Source organism: Ctenopharyngodon idella, chromosome 24 (genome assembly GCF_019924925.1).
Source record: "Ctenopharyngodon idella isolate HZGC_01 chromosome 24, HZGC01, whole genome shotgun sequence".
NCBI lineage: Eukaryota > Metazoa > Chordata > Actinopteri > Cypriniformes > Xenocyprididae > Ctenopharyngodon > Ctenopharyngodon idella.
Genome location: NC_067243.1, coordinates 1,193,947 through 1,214,859, shown reverse-complemented (window position 1 = coordinate 1,214,859; position 20,913 = coordinate 1,193,947). Strand labels below are relative to the sequence as shown.

At 41.3% G+C, this 20,913-nt stretch overlaps 1 gene segment (V, D, J or C); it reads right to left on the bottom strand.

The window, feature by feature from the left end:
- Positions 1–1,011: 1,011 nt before the first annotated feature.
- LOC127507693 (immunoglobulin kappa variable 1D-8-like) lies at positions 1,012–17,383 on the bottom strand. The segment is given in 3 exon segments: positions 1,012–1,527; positions 12,601–12,767; positions 17,371–17,383. Coding segments are annotated over 3 exon segments (330 nt in total).
- Between the last annotated feature and the right edge of the window lie 3,530 nt (positions 17,384–20,913).

Genomic DNA, 20,913 nt, shown 5'->3' with positions numbered 1-20,913 from the left:
TATTTATCCCTAACTTTCTTCAGTAAATAATTCTCCAACATTCATGGTTGTGGTGTGGTCCTTGATCGTGAAATGTCCTTTAAATCGAAAAGGTAAAATATGAGAATCATTATAACTTTGGTCATCTTTATTGACATGTTTTAATTCAATGTTTAAAACAGGATGTTTAAAAAACAATACATCACTATTAAATGTAAATTAGCAGTTTTATTGTAAATAATAATAATAATAATAATAATAATAATATCATAGCTCTTCTGGGCAGTGGATCAGTATGACTTTGTCATCATGCTGTGTGCCGGAGATCTCCAGTGCTTCTGGCACTTTACTCACTATGGTGAGAGCTTCTGCTTACACTTCATGGAAAGACATTGTTCTGCATTTAAATATTAGTACGAACTTGAATGGTTTGAATGTTTCAGCTCAGTATGTATGTGTTCAGGTCCAGCTGGTGACTGTGTGGCCCTTGATAGACATCTGTCTGTGATTGTTAATGCTCCGAGCGGATTAATAATCGGCACAGCTGACGATGAAAGTGCTCAGATTGTCTTCAGTGTTGAGGAGACTGGTGAGTCTCACCTTGATACGTGTTTTAGTACATCTGCTGCCAACGTTATGAACAGAAAAATCATCTGTTTCTAGAATTCAGAGGATTTCATGTGGACCATGCAGTGAATCCCTGACAGAGAATAATTCACACAGAAATGAAAAATTAATGTTGTTTATAAAAAATAATGTTGTTAATGTGTGTTTTCTTTTTCATGAAACATTAAAGGAAAAAATTATACAAAATTAATTAATATCAAAGTACCATATTAAAAGTCACACTTTCAAACTCCAAAAATTACAAACAAAAAAAAGTTGAATGAATGAATTAATGAATGAATGAATGAACGAATAAATGATCATGTGTATCTCAGCAGGTTTTTATCAGATGTGCTTCAGTAATTTCCACAATCGCTTTGGGATCATGCAGGTTTTCCTAAACTTTGGTGTGTATTACGAGGGACAAGAGAAGAAAAAGATGTGTAGATCTCAGTTATGTTAAAGACATGTGACCTCTAGTGGTGAAGTATGGAAGTCCAATTAAAGCGATTGACTTTCCTACAGTAAATAATACAGATAATATTGTAGTGTAAAGTTATGCAGGGACGAGCACCACTCACATTTTCTCCAGATTTTAGTCCAGTTTAGTATAAGGGATATAAGATTGTATGTTACATGTTTACTAAATACATCATAATAAATAAAGTCTCTGAAAGGTTTGATACACCATTGTGTTGTTTGTGATCCTCCATCAGCAGCTGCAGTATCTCTCAGCTGTATCAGTGCATCACTGTGACGTCTGACTGACCGAGGTTTTTGTACCACTCTTTATCACTGTGTGAACACTCCACCACTGTGGTAACTCTGACAGTAATAATCTCCTGTATCTTCAGTCTGGACTCCACTGATGGTCAGAGTGAAATCACTGCCAGATCCACTGCCACTGAATCTAGATGGAGTTCCTGACTGGAGGCTGTTGGTCTGATAAATCAGGAGTTTAGGAGCTTCTCCAGGTTTCTGTAAGTACCAGGACAGACAGGGTGGGTTACAGCCTGTTAAAGGAGTGCTGGCGCTGCATCTCATCACAACAGTTTCTCCTGGTGTGACTGTATGAACTACAGGAGTTTGAGTAACTGTGATCTGTCCACTGGAGCCTGGAAGAGAAATGAATAGGATTTAAATTAAAAGTACATCAAGACAATAGAAAAATAATGTGTCATATTAGAAATAGATGTCATAATCATAAAATATAAAACTTTAGTATTTTTAGTTTTAAGCAAGTCAGAATTTCACTGTATACCTGATATACAGATCAGAGTCGAGATGAAGAAGGTGATTTTGTTCATTGTTGTTCTTTTGTCTTGTGTGATGATGAAGATTGTGTTCTGTTCTGCTCTCAGTCATGAAGTGTTAAACTCACAGCACTATAAACACTCTCAGAGCACTGAAGCATGTGTGACAATGCAAAGTGACTCTCTCTATTTAAATCATTATCCTGAAGACTGTAGATCAGTCACAAACACATTTTCCAACAACTTCCTCATGTTGTGAAACATGTCAAACAATTATACACACGTTTCTGAAGTCTACTGACAGAATCCTGTATATTATTGATTTGGTCATTATTAATATTTTGTAAGGTCACTGAACACTTTCTATCATTCATTCTACACTGTTCTGGGCTCATTATTAGTTGATGTAATAAACTGCAGCAGCTCTTTGGTTTAATTGTGTTTCTGAATGACACAATATCAGTGTTCAGGGTGGAAGATTTCTCAGTTCTCTGGTACTGAACAACATCCATGAGCTCCAGCAGCATTAAAACACACTGTGCTCTTCTACTGTGTGGAACTGCAGTGTCAGTAATGGAGCGTCTAACAGTTCAGTTCAACAGCCTTTACTGAGATACTGCAGCTGACTGAATGTGTCGTCATGTTACAGTTCATAACAAACTCAGTTCAACTGTCAGACTGATCAGTGATGGCATCAAAGTCATCAGTGTATTTAAACACCATAGTGAAGATGTCTCTTTAAGAACAGTGTACATTTACTGCTAAATTGTATTTGCATGTACAAGAACAAGATTATTATTCATTGCCCAGTATATTATTATGGAAATGAATGGAATCATTTGCAGATTTAGTTTAGATGTTTTATTGTTAATCACTGTTAATTCTGCAATAAGCCTCATTTTTCATCATGATCATAATCAGTACAAATATTGCAATCATAACTGATATTTATGTTTATTTCTCTTTGTTTTCCACATACATCACATGTCTCATATTTAATCTCAGTCATCTCCACTGACACTATTGTCTCTTAAACAGTTGGAAATGATGCTGAAACTATGATCATCATTTTTAAATATTTGTTTCAGTTTATTTCACTCTTTGTTTATTTAGGTCATCATAGATTTAAAATGTAGTAATATTAGGATATCTTCGATGGATTTTCACAGGCTTAGACTGAACGTTTGAGTCTAGGACAAGAGTGTAAAAAATCTAAGATATAAGATAAAAACACATTGGCAAAGCAGTAAAAACTAATGATGAAGGCGCGATAAAAGGTTTCCAAGATGGTTTCTGGATTCTGCTCCATGTTGACATGATTGAATCCCATAATATCTGCAGATCTCTTATTGTACCAAAGGTTTTCTGTTGGATTCAGATCTGTGATCTTGAAGGCCACTGAAGAACATTGAACTGATTGTCAAGATCACAAAACCAGCTTGAGACGACTTCTGCTTTGACACATCATCTCACAAATACATGCAGGTCATTTGCATTTCTATTGAATTTGTGACTTTTAACTGAAAATGTCTTTTGTCAGTCTGTTTACAAAATGAAAAGAGAAATAAATCTTCAAAATCCCATTCAGTTCAAGTTTATTTATAGTGCTTTTAACAACACATATAAAGCAACTTTATTGTTTCAATATTACAATTTAGTCAGAGATTAGTGTGTCAAAATAATGTTCATATGACAGTGATGAATATATATATATATATATAAAATCACTGTCACTGTCATTTTAATAGACAAATACTTGAGAATCTATGGATGGATCATTATTACAGTGATTATTATGTTTCTAGCATGTTATATGTTTGGCACCGGTTCTTTTAAACCTTAAAAATGGAGTGTGTAGCTTTTCATTTTTTGAACAACCATGTAGGAAGACACATCATGACCATATTCCAGGATGACAATGTCAAGATTCAGCAGGGTTAAAATTGTGAAAGAATGGTTCAGAGAGCACGAAGAATCATTTTCACACATGAATCGGCACCTCTGAGTCCAGATCTTAATTTCATTGAAAGCCTTTGGGAAGTGCTGGAGGAGACTTTACAGAGTGCAGGACTCTTGCATTGTCAATACAAGGTCTTGACCAAAAATTGATGCACCTCTTGATGGAAATAACATCACAACATTTATTTCCATCAAGAGGTGCATCATTTTTTGTATCATTCAGCACTCTGTAAAGTCCCAAAGACTTTCAATGAAATTAAGGTCAGTGCCAATTCATGTGTGAAAATGATTCCAACTTTTTTTTTTGGCTGGGCAGTGTATAATATATATGAGGTTAGTTAATGTCACACTCAGTTGAGAAATGAATGTGTTCGTGATTCAGCAGCAATAACAACTTGTGCTCATAATGATTACAGTATAAGGTATCTGAGGTAGAAACAGGGAAGCAAAAGGAGAAGAATTAGCATAGCTGCTGTTCATAGTATTTCAGGCAGAAGATGATCATCTTCGGAGCGTACAAATCCATCTCCACCCTTCACATACTGTGGTATGGACTGCTTTGGTCCCTTTGTCACTAAACAGGGTCGGAAGGAACATAAAAGGTATGGCCTCCTCTTCACATGTTTCAGCTCCAGAGCTATCCATATTGAAATGCTAAATGACATGTCTACAGATGCCTTCATCAATGGCCTGCGCTGTTTCATTGCATTACGGGGAGCAGTGCGCCAAATCAAATGTGACCAAGGCACCAACTTTGTAGGAGCCAAGAATGAGCTGAAAAATGCTCTTGAGATTGACGCCGATCGTCTGACAGTGTTCTTAGCTGAGAAGCAGTGCGACTTTGTCCTAAATGCGCCCCATTCAAGTCATGCAGGGGGGGTATGGGAGAGACAAATCAGAACAGTGAGAAATGTTCTTCGCTCAACTCTCTCACTGTCTTCTGACAGACTGGATGATGCATCGCTGCGGACATTATTTTACGAAGCTATGGCGATCGTAAACAGTAGACCACTAACAGTTGACAACCTAAACGACCCCAACAGCCTTGCACCTCTCACCCCTAATAACCTGCTTACTATGAAGTCCGTTCCAGCGTTACCACCACCAGGCAGATTCATCAGAGAAGACATCTATGCAAGAAAAAGGTGGCGCCATGTTCAGTACCTCGCAGAGCAGTTTTGGAGCCACTGGCGTAGGGAGTATCTTTCCAACATTGCCACCAGGCAGCGCTGGCACAGAGCAAAGAGAAACCTGCAAGTAGGAGATATTGTCATGGAAAAGGCTGATGGTCTGCCAAGAAATGAGTGGCGGCTGTCCAGAGTTACAGAGACTACTACGGATAAAGACGGGCTTGTGAGAAGAGTCAAGGTATGCCTTGGTGACCGGAATCTGGAGAAGGATGGTCGTCGTCTCAACAAGCTGTCTGTCATTGAACGCCCAGTCCAGAAGCTGATCCTGTTGCTAGAGACCATCTAGCTGCTTCCAAGAGCAACCAAGTGTATCCTTTTCATTATATTACTTAAATTCTAGCGTTCAATCTTCATAGTATGGACACCTTTCGTCCGTTTCTGAGTTAAAGGTCATTTTTTATTTGAAAATCATTTGTAATTTATATTTCTTAACGTCATACAAATCACTCATGATTTGGTGGGAGTGTAAATGACCATTAAATTCCCAATCTCTGAAGTAGGCCATCATCTTTACCTCCAACCATAGAGGGCAGTGTTGCCATAGAATACCTGAGAAAGGCTTTCACAAGAAAGGCCTTTATTATTGAAAATGTTACTTAAAAAAAAAAAAAAAAACCTTTTGTTTGTTTTGGTTGACTAATAATTCTCGCTGCATACTTAATGTGGACATTGTATTCTTATTTGTTTTACAAGAGTGTTTACATTTTTTTCTGAAAAAAAAAAAAAAGTCTGGAAAAGGAAGTGCAGCGGCACCCTGTGTGTACATTGGCACACTTTTTTTTACGTGAAACATCATTCTGATTTAATGTTACCAGAGAAAGGATGAACTTTTGGGTACACACTGTACAAATGTTTGTTTAAAAAGGTTTCTTTCTACATCTTAGCTCCTGGCTGAAGGGCACAAGGTACCGTTTTAATTTCATGTTGTGTGATAAACTTTGAAGGACTTTGAAGTGTTTATTTTATTGATCTCTTTTATTTGCTAATGTTGTTATGCACAGTGTAGTATTGCCTCATCAGTGTTTCTCTTGATTTGCACTCCAAATAGATTGTTTACAGTAAATCAGCACTTTATTTGGTGATTTTATATCATTAATGTTTTTCTCTCTAAATTGAGATCATCAGTTTTACCAAAATTAATTCATTGTTAACCCAGGTGTTTCATATAACGTAGTTAACATCGCACTCTAAAGGGAGATTGTTGTAATTAAAACAATTCATAAAATCATATAGGTTATTACATTAGCCTGTATACTAAAATGTGATTTATTGTCACATTATTTATGGTGTAAGCCAGTTAATTGCAAATGTGTATTCATTTATAGGTTTATGGATATTTGTATACAATTAGCAGGCAGATGTCTAATATTGTTTGTTTGTTTGTTTGTTTTTATTCAGCTCTTACGGTGTGTAATGATGAGTCGACAGAATGTGGATCCATTTGCAGCTGTTTATTAAGAGAACTTACAGAGCAGACAGGGCAAAGGCAGAGGCATAAACTGGGACAGGCAATGGTCGAGGCTGGCGGCAGACAAACAGAGTCAGTGTACAGGCAAGGATCAGGGCAGGCAGCAAAGGGTCACAGAGAATAAACAGTCCAAACGATAACAGGTAACAGTCCACGGGAAAACGCTCAGAAATGATCACCAAGGCAAATCAAGACTTCGCGATGTGTGTGTGTATGAGTGTGTCTTAAATAGTGTGAGTGTGATGTGGTGCAGGTGTGTGTGCAATCAGTCCCAGGAATGAGGGCCCATGGGAGACGTAGTCCGAATGAGAACTGATCAGTATTCCGGTGATGGCTCCCTACGGCGGTCCGGAGGAAGGGCCGAGGGAGCCACATTCGTGACAGAGCCCCCCCCCTGTGAGCGGCTCCAGACGCGAGGAAGCGGACGCCGGGGTCTACCACGTGGTCGAGGGGCCGGTCTCTCCGGATGCATCCGATGAAATTCCTCTGTGAGTGAGGGGTCCAGGATATCATCCGCATTGACCCAGGATCGCTCCTCCTGGCCGTACCCCTCCCAGTCGACTAAGTACTGTAGTCTCCTACCCCGGCGCCTGGAATCAAGCAGCTCTCGTACTTGATAGGCTTCCTCGCCTTCGATCATCAAGGGTGGGGGGGAGCGGACCTCGGCTCCCTCTGGCTCCCGTCTCGGGCCCCCGGAGGGTTTCAACAGCGAAACATGAAAAGTGGGAGAGACACGGTAATTAGCAGGCAAATCTAAACGAAATGATACTGGGGTTATTTGTTTGGTAATTTGAAAGGGCCCTACAAACCTGGGACTGAGTTTTCTGCATGGAAGTCTTAGCCGGAGATCTCTAGTGGACAGCCAAACCCATTGACCCACGGCGTACTGGGGACTGGGGCGTCGGTGACGATTGGCCTGCATCTCCTGCCTTCTTACAGCGCGTTGTAGGTGATGGTGAGCTAGATCCCAGGTTTCCTCGCTTCGTTGCATCCACTCAGTGACAGACGGTAGGTTGGATGGTTCCCCAGACCAAGGAAATAGTGGAGGTTGGAAGCCCAGGACGCATTGAAAGGGCGTGACACCAGTGGCAGGTTTTTGTAGGGAGTTTTGGGCGTACTCCGCCCAGAGCAGGTAACGACTCCAGTCAGTTTGATTGCGTTGGCAGTAGGTGCGTAGAAATCGTGTTAGTTCTTGGTTCATGCACTCTGTTTGGCCATTGGATTCTGGATGGTACCCTGAAGTGAGGCTGACGTTGATGTTGAGGTTCTTGAAGAAGGATGACCAGACTCGAGATGTGAACTGTGGGCCTCTGTCTGACACAATGTCCTCAGGTAGTCCATAGAAACGGAACACATAATTGCAAAGAAGTTCGGCTGTCTCGAATGCTGTGGGTAGCTTGGCCAGTGGTATAAGTCTGCATGCTTTAGAGAAACGATCGATGACTGTGAGGATGGTGGTGTGGCCCTGAGATTCTGGGAGATCAGTGACGAAATCAATGGCAATATGAGACCAGGGACGTTGAGGAATGGGTAACGGTTGTAATAATCCGGCTGGCGCTTGATGAGATGCTTTGGTGGTTTGACAGAGTGAACAGTTGGTGATGAAGCGGGTGGTGTCGGATAGCATAGAATCCCACCAGAACCGGTTTTGTAGCAGGTGGAAGGTGGCCGTGACACCCGGGTGACCTGAGCTTGGGAAGTCATGGACGTGATGCAGTAGTCTGTCTCGCAGCTGTGCTGGGACGTAAGTGCGGTCCGGTGGGCATGTAGGAGGAGGAGTGGTCTGTTCGTTGGCGTGTGTGATCTCGGTGATAATGTCCCATTGAACCGGAGCGAGCAGTAAGGTGTCGGGGATTATGTTCTCTGTGTTCTCTGTCCGTTCCACCTCCTCATGCTGTCGTGAAAGTGCATCCGCCTTGGTGTTTTTGGAGCCCGGTCTGTAAGTTACGGAGAACTGGAAGCGTGTGAAGAATAGTGCCCATCTGGCTTGCCGTGGGTTTAGACGTTTGGCGGAACGCAGATATTCCAGGTTCTTATGGTCAGTGAGAATGGTGAACGGATGTTTGGCTCCCTCCAGCCAGTGCCGCCACTCCTCCAGAGCTGCCTTCATGGCCAGTAATTCCCGATTGCCCACATCGTAATTACGTTCTGCCGCCGACATTTTTCTTGAATAAAAGGCACAGGGGTACATTTTCTCTGGGTTACCTTGGCGCTGGGAAAGAACGGCCCCAATGCCCGTGCTGGAGGCGTCCACCTCTACAATGAAAGGGAGTTCGGGATCTGGATGACGGAGGATAGGTGCCGTGGTGAAGCGCTCCTTTAGCTCGTGGAAAGCCTGTACTGCCTCGGAGGACCAGATGAGGCGTGAGGACTGCCGCTTGGTCACAGACGTTAACGGGGCTGCAACGCCGCTGAAGTTCCGGATAAACCGCCTGTAGAAGTTGGCAAACCCCAAGAAGCGTTGTAATTCCTTCAATGTGCGGGGTTGTGGCCATTCCAGTACCGCCCTCACCTTACTGTCATCCATGGCCACGCCCTCACGGCTGATAACGTAACCCAGAAAGTAGGTGGAGGTTTGGTGAAACTCACATTTCTCAGCTTTTGCATATAGTTTATGTTGAATGAGTCTCTGCAGCACTGCCCGCACATGCTGAACATGTTCCTTGAAAGAGTTGGAGTAGATGAGGATGTCATCTATGTAGACTATGACCCAGCGATTGAGCATGTCACGGAAGACGTCGTTGATAAAGGACTGGAAGACAGAGGGACTGTTGGCTAGCCCGAACGGCATGACGAGGGTTTCGTAGTGACCAGTGGTTGTGGAAAAGGCTGTCTTCCACTCGTCCCCTTCTCGGATGCGGATTAGGTTGTACGCACAGCGAAGGTCCAACTTGGTAAAGTATGCGGCCTGCCTGAGTTGTTCGAGGGCTGGAGGAACTAGAGGCAAGGGATACCGGAACTTGATGGTGATGTCATTTAGTCCACGGTAATCGATACAGGGTCTTAATCCGCCGTCCTTTTTCTTGACAAAGAAGAATCCTGAGGCTGCCGGTGATGTGGACGGGCGGATAAATCCTTTAGCTAGTTCCTCCTCGATGTAGGCTTTCATTGCTGCTGACTCGGGTTGTGACAGGGGAAAGATCCTGCCCTTGGGAGGTGTGGTTCCAGGCAACAGGTCGATGGCACAGTCCCCGGGACGATGAGTAGGTAGTTCGGTGGACTTGTTCTTACTGAAGGCCACAGCCAGATCGGAATATTCTTCGGGTATGTTAAGTTTCTCCGTGTCAGAATCATGGAGTGCAGCGGCTTGAACTGGCAGAGGAGTGATTTGTTTCAAGCAGTTTGCATGGCAGTTAGCGTCCCATTGTACAATCTGACCTTCTTTCCAGGAAACGTGTGGGTTATGGGTTCTGAGCCAGGGCAGACCAAGGATCACGGGGTTATTGGGTGAATGGATAACATAGAAGCGGATGAGTTCATGGTGAAGGGCCCCTACTTGCAAGGCGAGCTCGTCAGTGATATGGACCACTTTGCCTCCACCGATGGGCTTCCCATTTAGCGCCTCCACTGTCAACAGGGAATTACAGTCTGTTAGAGAGATGTTATGATCTTTGATGAATGTATCTGACATGAAGTTCCCAGCGGCTCCAGAATCCAGCAGGGCGTGAGTGGATAGACGTTGGCCATTTACGATAATCTGAATGGGAATTTTGAAGCAGTTGGAGGAGGAGTTAGAGTGATGTGGAGAACTCACCGCTTTGGGGTTGGAGGACTGAGGTCGTACGGGGCAGTTAATCTTGACATGGCCAGCCTGGCCGCAATAGAGACACAGGTGTAGTTGTCGTCTCCTTTCTCTCTCTTCGGGAAGTAGCGGAGTGTAGCTGAGTTGCATGGGTTCCAGAGCGGGTCCGGCTGAGGCGGATAGCCGAACGGGTCGTCGGGTGCGTAGCAGATTATCAATGTGAATGGCCAGTTCGATGAAAGCGTTGAGCGAGCTTCCCTCATCCCGGCACGCGAGTTCAGCTTGTAATTCCAGTGATAGTCCCCTTCGGAAAAGCAGCTTTAATGTGTCCTCGACCCAGTTCGTTTGAGCGGCGAGAGTGCGAAAGTTCAGCGCATACTCAGCTGCTGTTTGTTTACCTTGGCTGAGAGACAGTAACTGGTCGCCGGCGCTCTTGCCTCCTTCGGGATGTTCGAAAACTTCTTTAAAGCTTCGCAAGAAGTCCTGGAAGGTGGGGAACATGGGGCTGTCATCTCTCCACACCGCGGTGGCCCAATCCAGTGCTTTGCCAGTGAGCAGGGAACACACAAACGATATCCGACTGGATTCGGTGGGATACAGAGACGGTTGCTGGTTGATGAACAGGGAGCATTGGAGAAGGAACCCCTTACATCTGGCGGGAGTGCCGTCAAACTTTTCTGGGAGCGCTAGGCGAGGATTGACTGCAGGGGAGGCCACGAAGCCTGGATTGGCGGGAACAACGGGCGGCGGCGTGGCGGCTTCGGTAGGGCTGAATCGGAGGCCTTGGAGCGTTTTCACCAGCTCTTCGGTAAGGGAAGTCAAGCGGTTAAGTTGATGTTGATGCACCGCTAGCTGGTTGGCCTGGGCAGTTAATTCAGATGAAATCTGCATGAGGGCTGCTGGATCACTGTTTGGCGAAGTCTTCTGTAATGATGAGTCGACAGAATGTGGATCCATTTGCAGCTGTTTATTAAGAGAACTTACAGAGCAGACAGGGCAAAGGCAGAGGCATAAACTGGGACAGGCAATGGTCGAGGCTGGCGGCAGACAAACAGAGTCAGTGTACAGGCAAGGATCAGGGCAGGCAGCAAACAATCACAGTCCAAGAAAAAGGCAAAGATCAGGGCAGGCAGCAAAGGGTCACAGAGAATAAACAGTCCAAACGATAACAGGTAACAGTCCACGGGAAAACGCTTAGAAATGATCACCAAGGCAAATCAAGACTTCGCGATGTGTGTGTGTATGAGTGTGTCTTAAATAGTGTGAGTGTGATGTGGTGCAGGTGTGTGTGCAATCAGTCCCAGGAATGAGGGCCCATGGGAGACGTAGTCCGAATGAGAACTGATCAGTATTCCGGTGATGGCTGCCTCCGGCGGTCCGGAGGAAGGGCCGAGGGAGCCACATTCGTGACACGGTGTTTTTGGAAATTAAATTCTTTACAAACATCAGTTCCTGAGAGTAAATTGCATCTGTTCAGCCGGGAATGCTACACCATGTATTTATGACAACAAACCATCAAGTAAAATGTAGGTGTAATCTTCACTCTCTCCTTTCAGGCTCTTATTAACTCTATCACCAAATCAGCATTCTTTCATCTCCCAGCTCCGTCCCTTTATCAGTGTCAAAGACGGTGAAACTATTTGTCATCACGCCTTGATTACTGTAATACCTGCTCGACCCTGTTAGCTGAGGGTTTGTTCACAGTCAGGATCAGCTTTATTACCAGCTGTTCTTGCACACACTAGGAATTTTCCTTGGTAGTGGAGCTTTCAGTATAAATAATAATAATAATAATAATAATAATAATAATAGGTTCAAGTGAACTACAAGTAGTAGCTAAATACATGTTTTGAATACAGAGATAGTATGTTAAAAGCACATTTTAGTTCATATTCATGGTGTCTCAAAATAAAAGTTGAGTACACTTAGATGTTCTTAAGATTATTTCAAGAAGTACTAAAGAAGAATTTTTAGTATATTAAGTACAAAATTATTGTGAGAAAATAGAGCTAAAAAGTACATTATGGAAGTGTACTTTTTTTTTTTTTTTTCATCTGGGGAAGTAAGCAAGGGATATAAGATTAAATGTCACATGTTTACTTAGTACATCACAATAAATAAATGAAGTTTCTGAAAGTTTGAATACACCATTGTTTGTGATCCTCCATCAGCAGCTGCAGTATCTCTCAGCTGTATCAGTGCATCACTGTGACGTCTGACTGACCGAGGTTTTTGTACCACTCTTTATCACTGTGTGAACACATAACCACTAGGACAGTGTACACTCTGACAGTAATAATCTCCTGTATCTTCAGTCTGGACTCCACTGATGGTCAGAGTGAAATCACTGCCAGATCCACTGCCACTGAATCTAGATGGAGTTCCAGTATAACGGCTTGTTGCATAATATATGAGGAGTTTAGGAGCTTCTCCAGGTTTCTGTAAGTACCAGTGTAGGTAACTACTACCACACACTGCACTGCTGGTTTTACAGTTTATCCTGACTTCTTGTCCTGGTTGAGCTGTTAGTATTGCTGGAGTCTGTGTTACAGTGTACTGTCCTCTACACTCTGAGAGGGAAAAAAAAAAAAAAAAACATATATTACACATTTTAAGACAATTAATAATGATTGTAAAAATTGTATTACACAAACCTTGAGCAAACAGTGTGAGAGTCCAGATGAAGAAGGTGATTTTGTTCATTGTTGTTCTTTTGTCTTGTGTGATGATGAAGATTGTGTTCTGTTCTGCTCTCAGTCATGAAGTGTTAAACTCACAGCACTATAAACACTCTCAGAGCACTGAAGCATGTGTGACAATGCAAAGTGACTCTCTCTATTTAAATCATGTACTCTTGTGCTTTGGAGAAATGTAGCAGTTTTCACAACTCATGAAATATATTTCTTTAAACAGTGTTATATCAGCACATGATAAAAGAATGAATGAGAAATATAGGATATTGTCACAGTTAGCATGTATAAACGATCTAAAAAGAGCAGAATGCACAATGAAGATACCTTTAATGAAACAAACATTACTTCAATAGAAGATGAAGAACAGAGGAGAACTCAGGGTTTAAATACACAGAGGAAGAGAATTAACTGAAACAGAACAGAGCCGTATTTATCAAGCCTCTGAGAATTACTCACAAGAACTCTGCTAAGAATTGACTTGAGAGTAAAACAATTCTTGACTCAAAGCTGCGCTTAAAACTTAGTTATCAAGCACGAACACAAGCATGTAATCCGCTATTGTTGTTGTTGTTGCTGTTACGTGACGTAGCGATGTCTGACTAGGGTCGAGACGTGGGGGGATGACATCGTCGTTTCACTAAATATACGGATTGGCTGTTCACACAAAAACACAAGGGTGTCGTTTTCCGATTTATCCACTCTGGGACACGGTTTTAAAAAATAGCGGTTTCATATCCTGTTTTCACCCACCTGTTTACGTCCACTTAAGCCATAACCGACTGTAGTTACGTGAGATACTCCACATGATGGACATTTTGACAACTATGTGTGCATTTGATCATTCAGGCGTAATGAGAACTGATCGCGCGCAAGGAAAGAGAGACAGCGCGCGCGAGAGAGAGAGCATCTGGTCTGTCTTTCAGCGTGATTCCGCCTATCCCGCCTTCACTAATCGATAATAAATTGTGATTGGCTGGTAATTTTGTTCTAGGACGAATTGATTGGGCTGTCTGTGCGTGACAGAACACGACTGCTACTCATTCTGTGATCACTGTAGGGTCATTCTACAGAAACGTCCGCTTTTGGTATGGCAAGATGTCTTAAAATGTATTTATTTTTCTAAGAATTAAACTTAGACCACATTATTAGATTACCCTTTGACTTTTTGAATACACATAAATGACAGCTTTTTTTTTTTTTTTTTTTTTTTTGTGCATTTATTTAAAGACCGCATGTACCATGTTTTTGTCACTGGTGTTATCTTACTTCTCTAGCAATTTTAAAGGTTTTTATGAAATATTATTTCTCAATTTTTTTTCAGGACATGTAGTCAGAGTTACAGAAGAATAATGATAATGCAAAAAATAATGTAACCCAGACAGTCCATAGAAAAAAAATCTTTTTGGCATATTTACCCTTCTAGTAAAACTTTTATATGTGAAAAAAGAGACAGACATTAATTATATTACTGCAGAAAAATATACCTCAATCCATCAGAGTTTAAAAGTGATGATAGATAAGAAGTGGATGAGAAGATAAGAAGTTGAAGATCCAAATTCAGTCTGGGGGACTCGCCATCTTTCTTTTCCATCAGCGCGGCTTGATGAATCCACACCATGCACGTAAATCACAGCAGAAAAACTTCTACACGTACAACAAAAACTGGCCTGTACACACAGGATAACATTTTTAGAAAACTCATTTTTAACTCTGTTTCAACAGTATTCACTCTTCACACCAACATTTAACGTTCATTTACAACGTATGCCATACTTCACCTACAATGAACATATCATTCATTTTAACACACATAGGAATACAACACACCGTTATAATTCATCAAATATATAAAAATAAATCCACAACTCACCGATTCCTCTGAATTAACAGTTTTGTTAATCTTTTCTTCAGATTACACCACAAACTACATCAATGACTCCACTAACTTCAGCTCGACGCTCCGGATCAACAAGGCCATAATCATGCTGTTCACTTTTCATAATCAACATAGATGAAATTAAAAAATATTTTTTTTTATATATATATATAATTTAAACATAAATATTAAACTAAATAGGCTACATTTTCTTTAACCCTGTTCACCGATCGCGCTGGTGATTCTGATGGATTTTTTCTTAATGACAGCGGAAGCAACTCGGTCATTTTTGCCCATACAGATTAGTGTAACACAACTATTTTGCACATCAAGTTCGTGCAGGGCCTCGCACCCCCCTTGAGACGGGTCTGGTTATAGTCTCACTAGTGTGCAGGTGGGGGTGGGGGTGTCTATTTTGCTCTTTTGACATTTTAGAGCGTCACCCCTTCATTGCTGTGCACTTTTTTTCTGCACAGTTGTTGATTTGTAGTTTGTAACACCAAAAGATTCTCTGAGTTTTTGTATTTTTTTCATATTTTACATTAATTTCCTATGGCGGTCATGTTTAACCGTGAAGGAAAGTGTGAGTTTTTTTCCTGATCCTTTAACACATCTGAATCATGTCCAAGATTTTTGTGTTCACATAGCTAATGCGACTAAAGTCACCAAGTGTCATCTTATGTTAATCAAGTTAATTAGTTTTGTAATTAAAATGTTTATTTTGTAATTAGTATATGTGCTTGTGTGTGTAGTTTATATGTTTCATCTAAGATTGAAAGTCTATGTTTACATTATATAACTCTGATTGATTGGCGTAAGGCTCCACTTAGGACAAGATAAGAGCGCATGAGTGAAGTACAGCCTGATGCACTGTTTCATACACATCTTAAGAGATATGGTGGACATTCATACTAAATTTGCATTATTTTCCTGTTTTTACATCATGAAAATCTATAAGGCTTTAGTTGTATGTGGGACATATATGACATATATAATTGAAAATACATAAATATAATGCAATTTGTATATGCGGTTATTGCAGCATATATGTTTTTTTTTATAATATTCTGTTGGAACATATAAGAATCACAGATGTTTTTAACAAAAATTTTCCATATGGGAACTCCCAGCTGAGCCTGGTTTCCTTCAAAATCCAAAAACATAAATTCACGAGTTCACACTTAACAATAATCATATAGTAAATAGTATGCGTAATAGTATGCATATTTGGCGTGCTGTCCGAGGAGAGGGCTCCGAGCTCGGTATTTGGCCCGAACCCAGAGTACTCCCCCTGTAATCTGGTTAGGAAAGTAACCAGGCGAGTGTGAGGAGACGGGGTGGTGGAGGGATGCTGAAAAACTGTCGAGGAACATGGGTGAGTCGACTGTGTCTATATATATGCTTTCACTCATGCTGATTGGGTAGATATGTTGATTACTGATTGCTAACAGCTGGCTGAAATGACGTGATGATTAGTCAGATTATTTAAATGTTGCTTCTCCCAAATTTTGTTAATAAAACTTCATTTGTGTGAATGTGTGTTTCCCTGAGTGTGGATGGATCCATGAGTTTCTTGGTGTCATTGGGCTAGATGTGGGGTTTCTGGTTTTGATATGCTTTACTTAAATAATAATAATAATAATAATAAAAATTCTGGCACAGTTTGGGACCAGTTATGGATGATTAATTGTCATTAATGCAGTTGTGGGCCAACACAGGACTGACATTTGTTGCTTTATGTGGACAGAGATAAAATGTTTAAATTATGACACAAATTATTAAAGCGGTTTTGTATGCTGCCTGGGAAGGGACGGGTTATATTAACTTTTGGGAACGTCACAGCATGCTGAAGCACACAAACACATGTGGACAATGATAATGTTGTGGCCACAAGATCATCTTGACCTCAAGATCCTATGTTGAGAGATCATCACATCAACAGTTGATCTGTAAGACACTCGTGAGCTTCAATAAGACTGATGTTGATTTAGATGATCTAGTGTTATTAGTGTTTGTCTGTGATCAGTGTTGTGTGTGATTGTGTTGAATGAGCAGCTGCAGTATCTCTCAGCTGTATCAGTGAATCACTGTGACGTCTGACTGACCGAGGTTTTTGTACCACTCTTTGTCACTGTGTGAACACATGTTTACTGTTGATGCTGTGGTAACTCTGACAGTAATAATCTCCTGTATCTTCAGTCTGGACTCCACTGATGGTCAGGGTGAAATCAGTTCCATAATCAGCTCCATTTCCACTGAATCTAGATGGAGTTTCAGCCACAAGGGTCCTGATACTGTGCACTAAAAGTTTAGGTGCTTCTGCAGGTTTCTGAAGGTACCAGGAGACACACGACTTACAGTCACTGTCTGACCGACGTCCAATGGATCTGCTGGTCTTACAGGTCAGAGTGACTGTGTGTCCGTTCTGAACATGTTTCTCTGTGGGAGTCTGAATTACAGTCATCTGTCCTGTAGAATCTGATGAACATTGAAAAGACATTTAGCACTTTTTAAATTGAAAGAAAAAAAAAAAAAAAGAAAGAAAGAAAGAAAGAAAAAAATAATAACTGCTAATATTCCATGCATTAAAGTACAAGATCTTACCTTCAAAATGCATTCCTAAGATCAGGAAGAAGATGATGAATGTAATTTTAGCTGTGTCTGTTATATTGATAGACAGTGTCAGTCATGAAGTGTTAAACTCACAGCACTATAAACACTCTCAGAGCACTGAAGCATGTGTGACAATGCAAAGAAGTGGGCAGGATTTACAACAGCCAAACTCATATACACTAGAGTTACAGAATGATCATTTTACATTCTGACTGCTATTTTTAGTTTGTTCAGTAGTTTTATTTTTATTCTGAGTGTCACAGAATCACCAGGCTCCACCTACACACCAGTAGTGTGCGGTGGTGTTTCAAAATGAGGAGGCAAAGTCCTCATTTATGTCCCTGTTACACAATTTTAGGTTAACATTACATAAAAAGAGAGACCAAATACAATTCTATTTTGTTATTTTTACACTATGTAATGTTCTGTTTATTAAAACCAAGTATAAATTTCATCAAGTTAGTGTTTTTCGCATAGTTACATTTATTCCAAAACAATAACTAAAGGCAGTAACAATTTAAACAATATATATATTATTTTTATACTAATATTAAGCTTTTATTTTTAATAGTCAATTTATTTTCAGCAGTCATCAAGCTTGTACACTGGTCACTCACTCACAGACACAAAGATGTACCTTTAATTTCACCACGCTGATTGCTCACTAAAAACCCCCACAGGCATCATGTTTTCAGGCCATTTTGAGTTTGATTTGGCATGACACAAAGCGGTGATATCTAAGTGACAGTTGTTTACTTACTTTTTAATTAGTCTTCCCATTAACACCATCACTGTCTTCATTCAGGCCGATTCGACAAAAACGCGCATGAAAACAAGAGGCGAGATTTATCGCATGAATCAATCATGTCCAATCATAACCGATCATATCCAATCATAGTACAATTGAGGCATTGCCTCCTCTCACATGATTTTCCCCCATTCATTCTCAATTACCCCCCACTAAACCCACCGCACGCTTAGGGGACTCTGCTTTGTTTCTATGAGCTGAAGGGAGGCACAGAGACGCAGACTCCCCGCTGTAACTTTACCTGCGGGTGTCGCTGTTTGACAGTGTTTCTTTAGAAAAACAAGTGACTTTTACACTTTTTAATGTCAAATTCAGTAACATTTGTGTTGTTTTATTTTTGTAATATCGATTATTTTCTCATCAAGTTTTTTTGAGGAGGCACTGCCTCCCTTGCCTCCTGCTACACACAGCCACAACGATCACAATCATCACCAGCTGTCACTCATTTCACCTGCAGCAGTTAAAAGGACTCTCCACACAAAACCTAGGTAGCTGACGTGTTGCCTCGCTGCCTTATCAGGCAATCACTTGTAAGGCAGCGAAGGCACCTCCGGAAACAGTTTCGGACAGCCTTCTGAGGTCAGGTAAGGTAATGACGTTGCTAGGTTACCAACTGCTCATTAACGCCATCTGGTGTCTTCAGTGTAGGATTTCAGTGTGCGATTAATGTAATAAAGAAGGAAAAAATTGAGCTTATACAGTTGTATTAAGTGTATTAACACTATAATGATACTGTTCATTGTTTTATTACCATATTATTGTTCATTATTTTATGTTAATTTCAACATCACTGCTATTATTAAAGAAACGTTGATTTTAATAGTAATATTTCATTATACATAATATTGTTCTCAAATGAGGAGTTTTAATGGAAACTTATTAACTATTCACAGCAGAGTTCGCCAGTTTATTCCATCTGCAACCAAACAGTCACAGTCCTGCGCATCTTTTTTGAAGGGGGTGACACACGGCCTGATTTCCACTTGAACCGTCCATTACAGCCCTTCTCCAGCTCCTGGACCAGACGCGGCTTCACGGGTGGGGTCCAACCATCGAGGTGTTGGTCTTCCTTTTCTGGCTGGCCCGTGGAACCTCTTACCGTGTGGTGTCCAGGGCATTTGACATGTCCAAATCCACAGTTCAGCAGCTCATCCATCGAGTGGCAAGGGCAATGAGACGTCTGACACCACATGTGATAAGTGTCCCAAGCACCTTGGATGCACAAAGGGAGGTGGGAGAGGGTTTCAGGGAGCTGACCAGGTATCCAGCTTTTCAATGGTCATTGGGTGCCATTGATGGATGTCAAATCCGGATCAAAGCACCTGGAGAACCCCATGCTCAGTGCTACAGAAACCGCAAACTGTTTCACTCATCCAGCTGCAGGCTGTATGCGACCACAAAGCGAGGTTTATTGATGTCTTTGTTGGCTTTTCTAGCTCTGTGCTTGACTCCAGAGTCCTCTGACACAGCCCCTCGTATCGCAGTGGCGCATATCCACCACCAGGACACTTCCTCTTGGGTGATGGAGGATACCCCTGTCTGGAGAGGCCCATTGCCCTGGTGACACCCTACAAGCAGCCTGTAAGAGGAGTGACACAACAGAGGTTTGGAAAAATATAAATAAGTTAATCAATATATGACAAATATCATTACATGTTTTTCTTATATATAAGTTTTATTAAAATCACCTTTGGGGCTGTACAGGTTCAATGATCATCATGCCAAAGCCTGTTCTGTCATTGAGCGAGCATTTGACATTATGAAAACCAGGTGGAGGGCCATCTTCTTCCATGCCCTGGAGGTGGACACCTCATTCGTCCCTGATGTTGTTGTGGCATGCACCATACTACATAACATCTGGGTTGGCAATGACGACATCTTGCCAGTGGAAGAAGGGCAACCTGAGGAGGAAGAAGAAGAAGTGGCTGGGGAGACTGTAAACGGAAGTGCTGCACAACTGTCTGCCCTGCAGGATCATGCTGTGGATCATGATTACCATGTACAATAACTGAACAGTATAAATAAATTGTTCTCACCTTTTATCTTCATTTTACACCTCTTACCACCACCTTCTTGTTCCAAACATCATTCAATGCTCTGTTAACACACATCAATGTACAATAAAGCTCTTTGAATAAAGTTATACTTAATTTTGAATACTTAATTTTTGACCAAGTGTAACTGTTCAATTAATTACTACACCTATATTGTGTCTGAAACCTCAGAGAAAATAAAAGCTTACTATTTCAAATTCTGATCAAATCAATAAATACAAAACTGAAACACAGCAGTATTAACACAACTAAATCCAACTGTAATGTATAGTTTTGTTTCATGTTCATGTTTCTTGGTTTTTATTTTGTAGTTTGATTCATGTTGCTTGTTTGTGTCATGTTTCCCTTGCTCCTCTCGTGTGCGCCCTTAGTGTCATGTCCTGATTGGTTGTTTATGGTCATGTGTTTCTGAGTTCTGTTTGTTCTGTTGGTTCCTTTGTTCCTTGTGTCACTTGCCCATTGGTTTTCTTAGTCATGTGTTCACTAAGTTCTTGTATTTAAAGCCGTTGTCTTCCATGTTACTTTGTCGTGTATTGATTATGTAACCCTGCTGTTGGTGAGTGTTATTGTCAGGTCTGCTCTTGTTCAAGTCAAGTGGTTGGTCTGTTTGTTTGTCACTTTGAGTCAATAAACTGCACTTGGGTTCATCAACTCGCCTTCAGAAGACTTAAT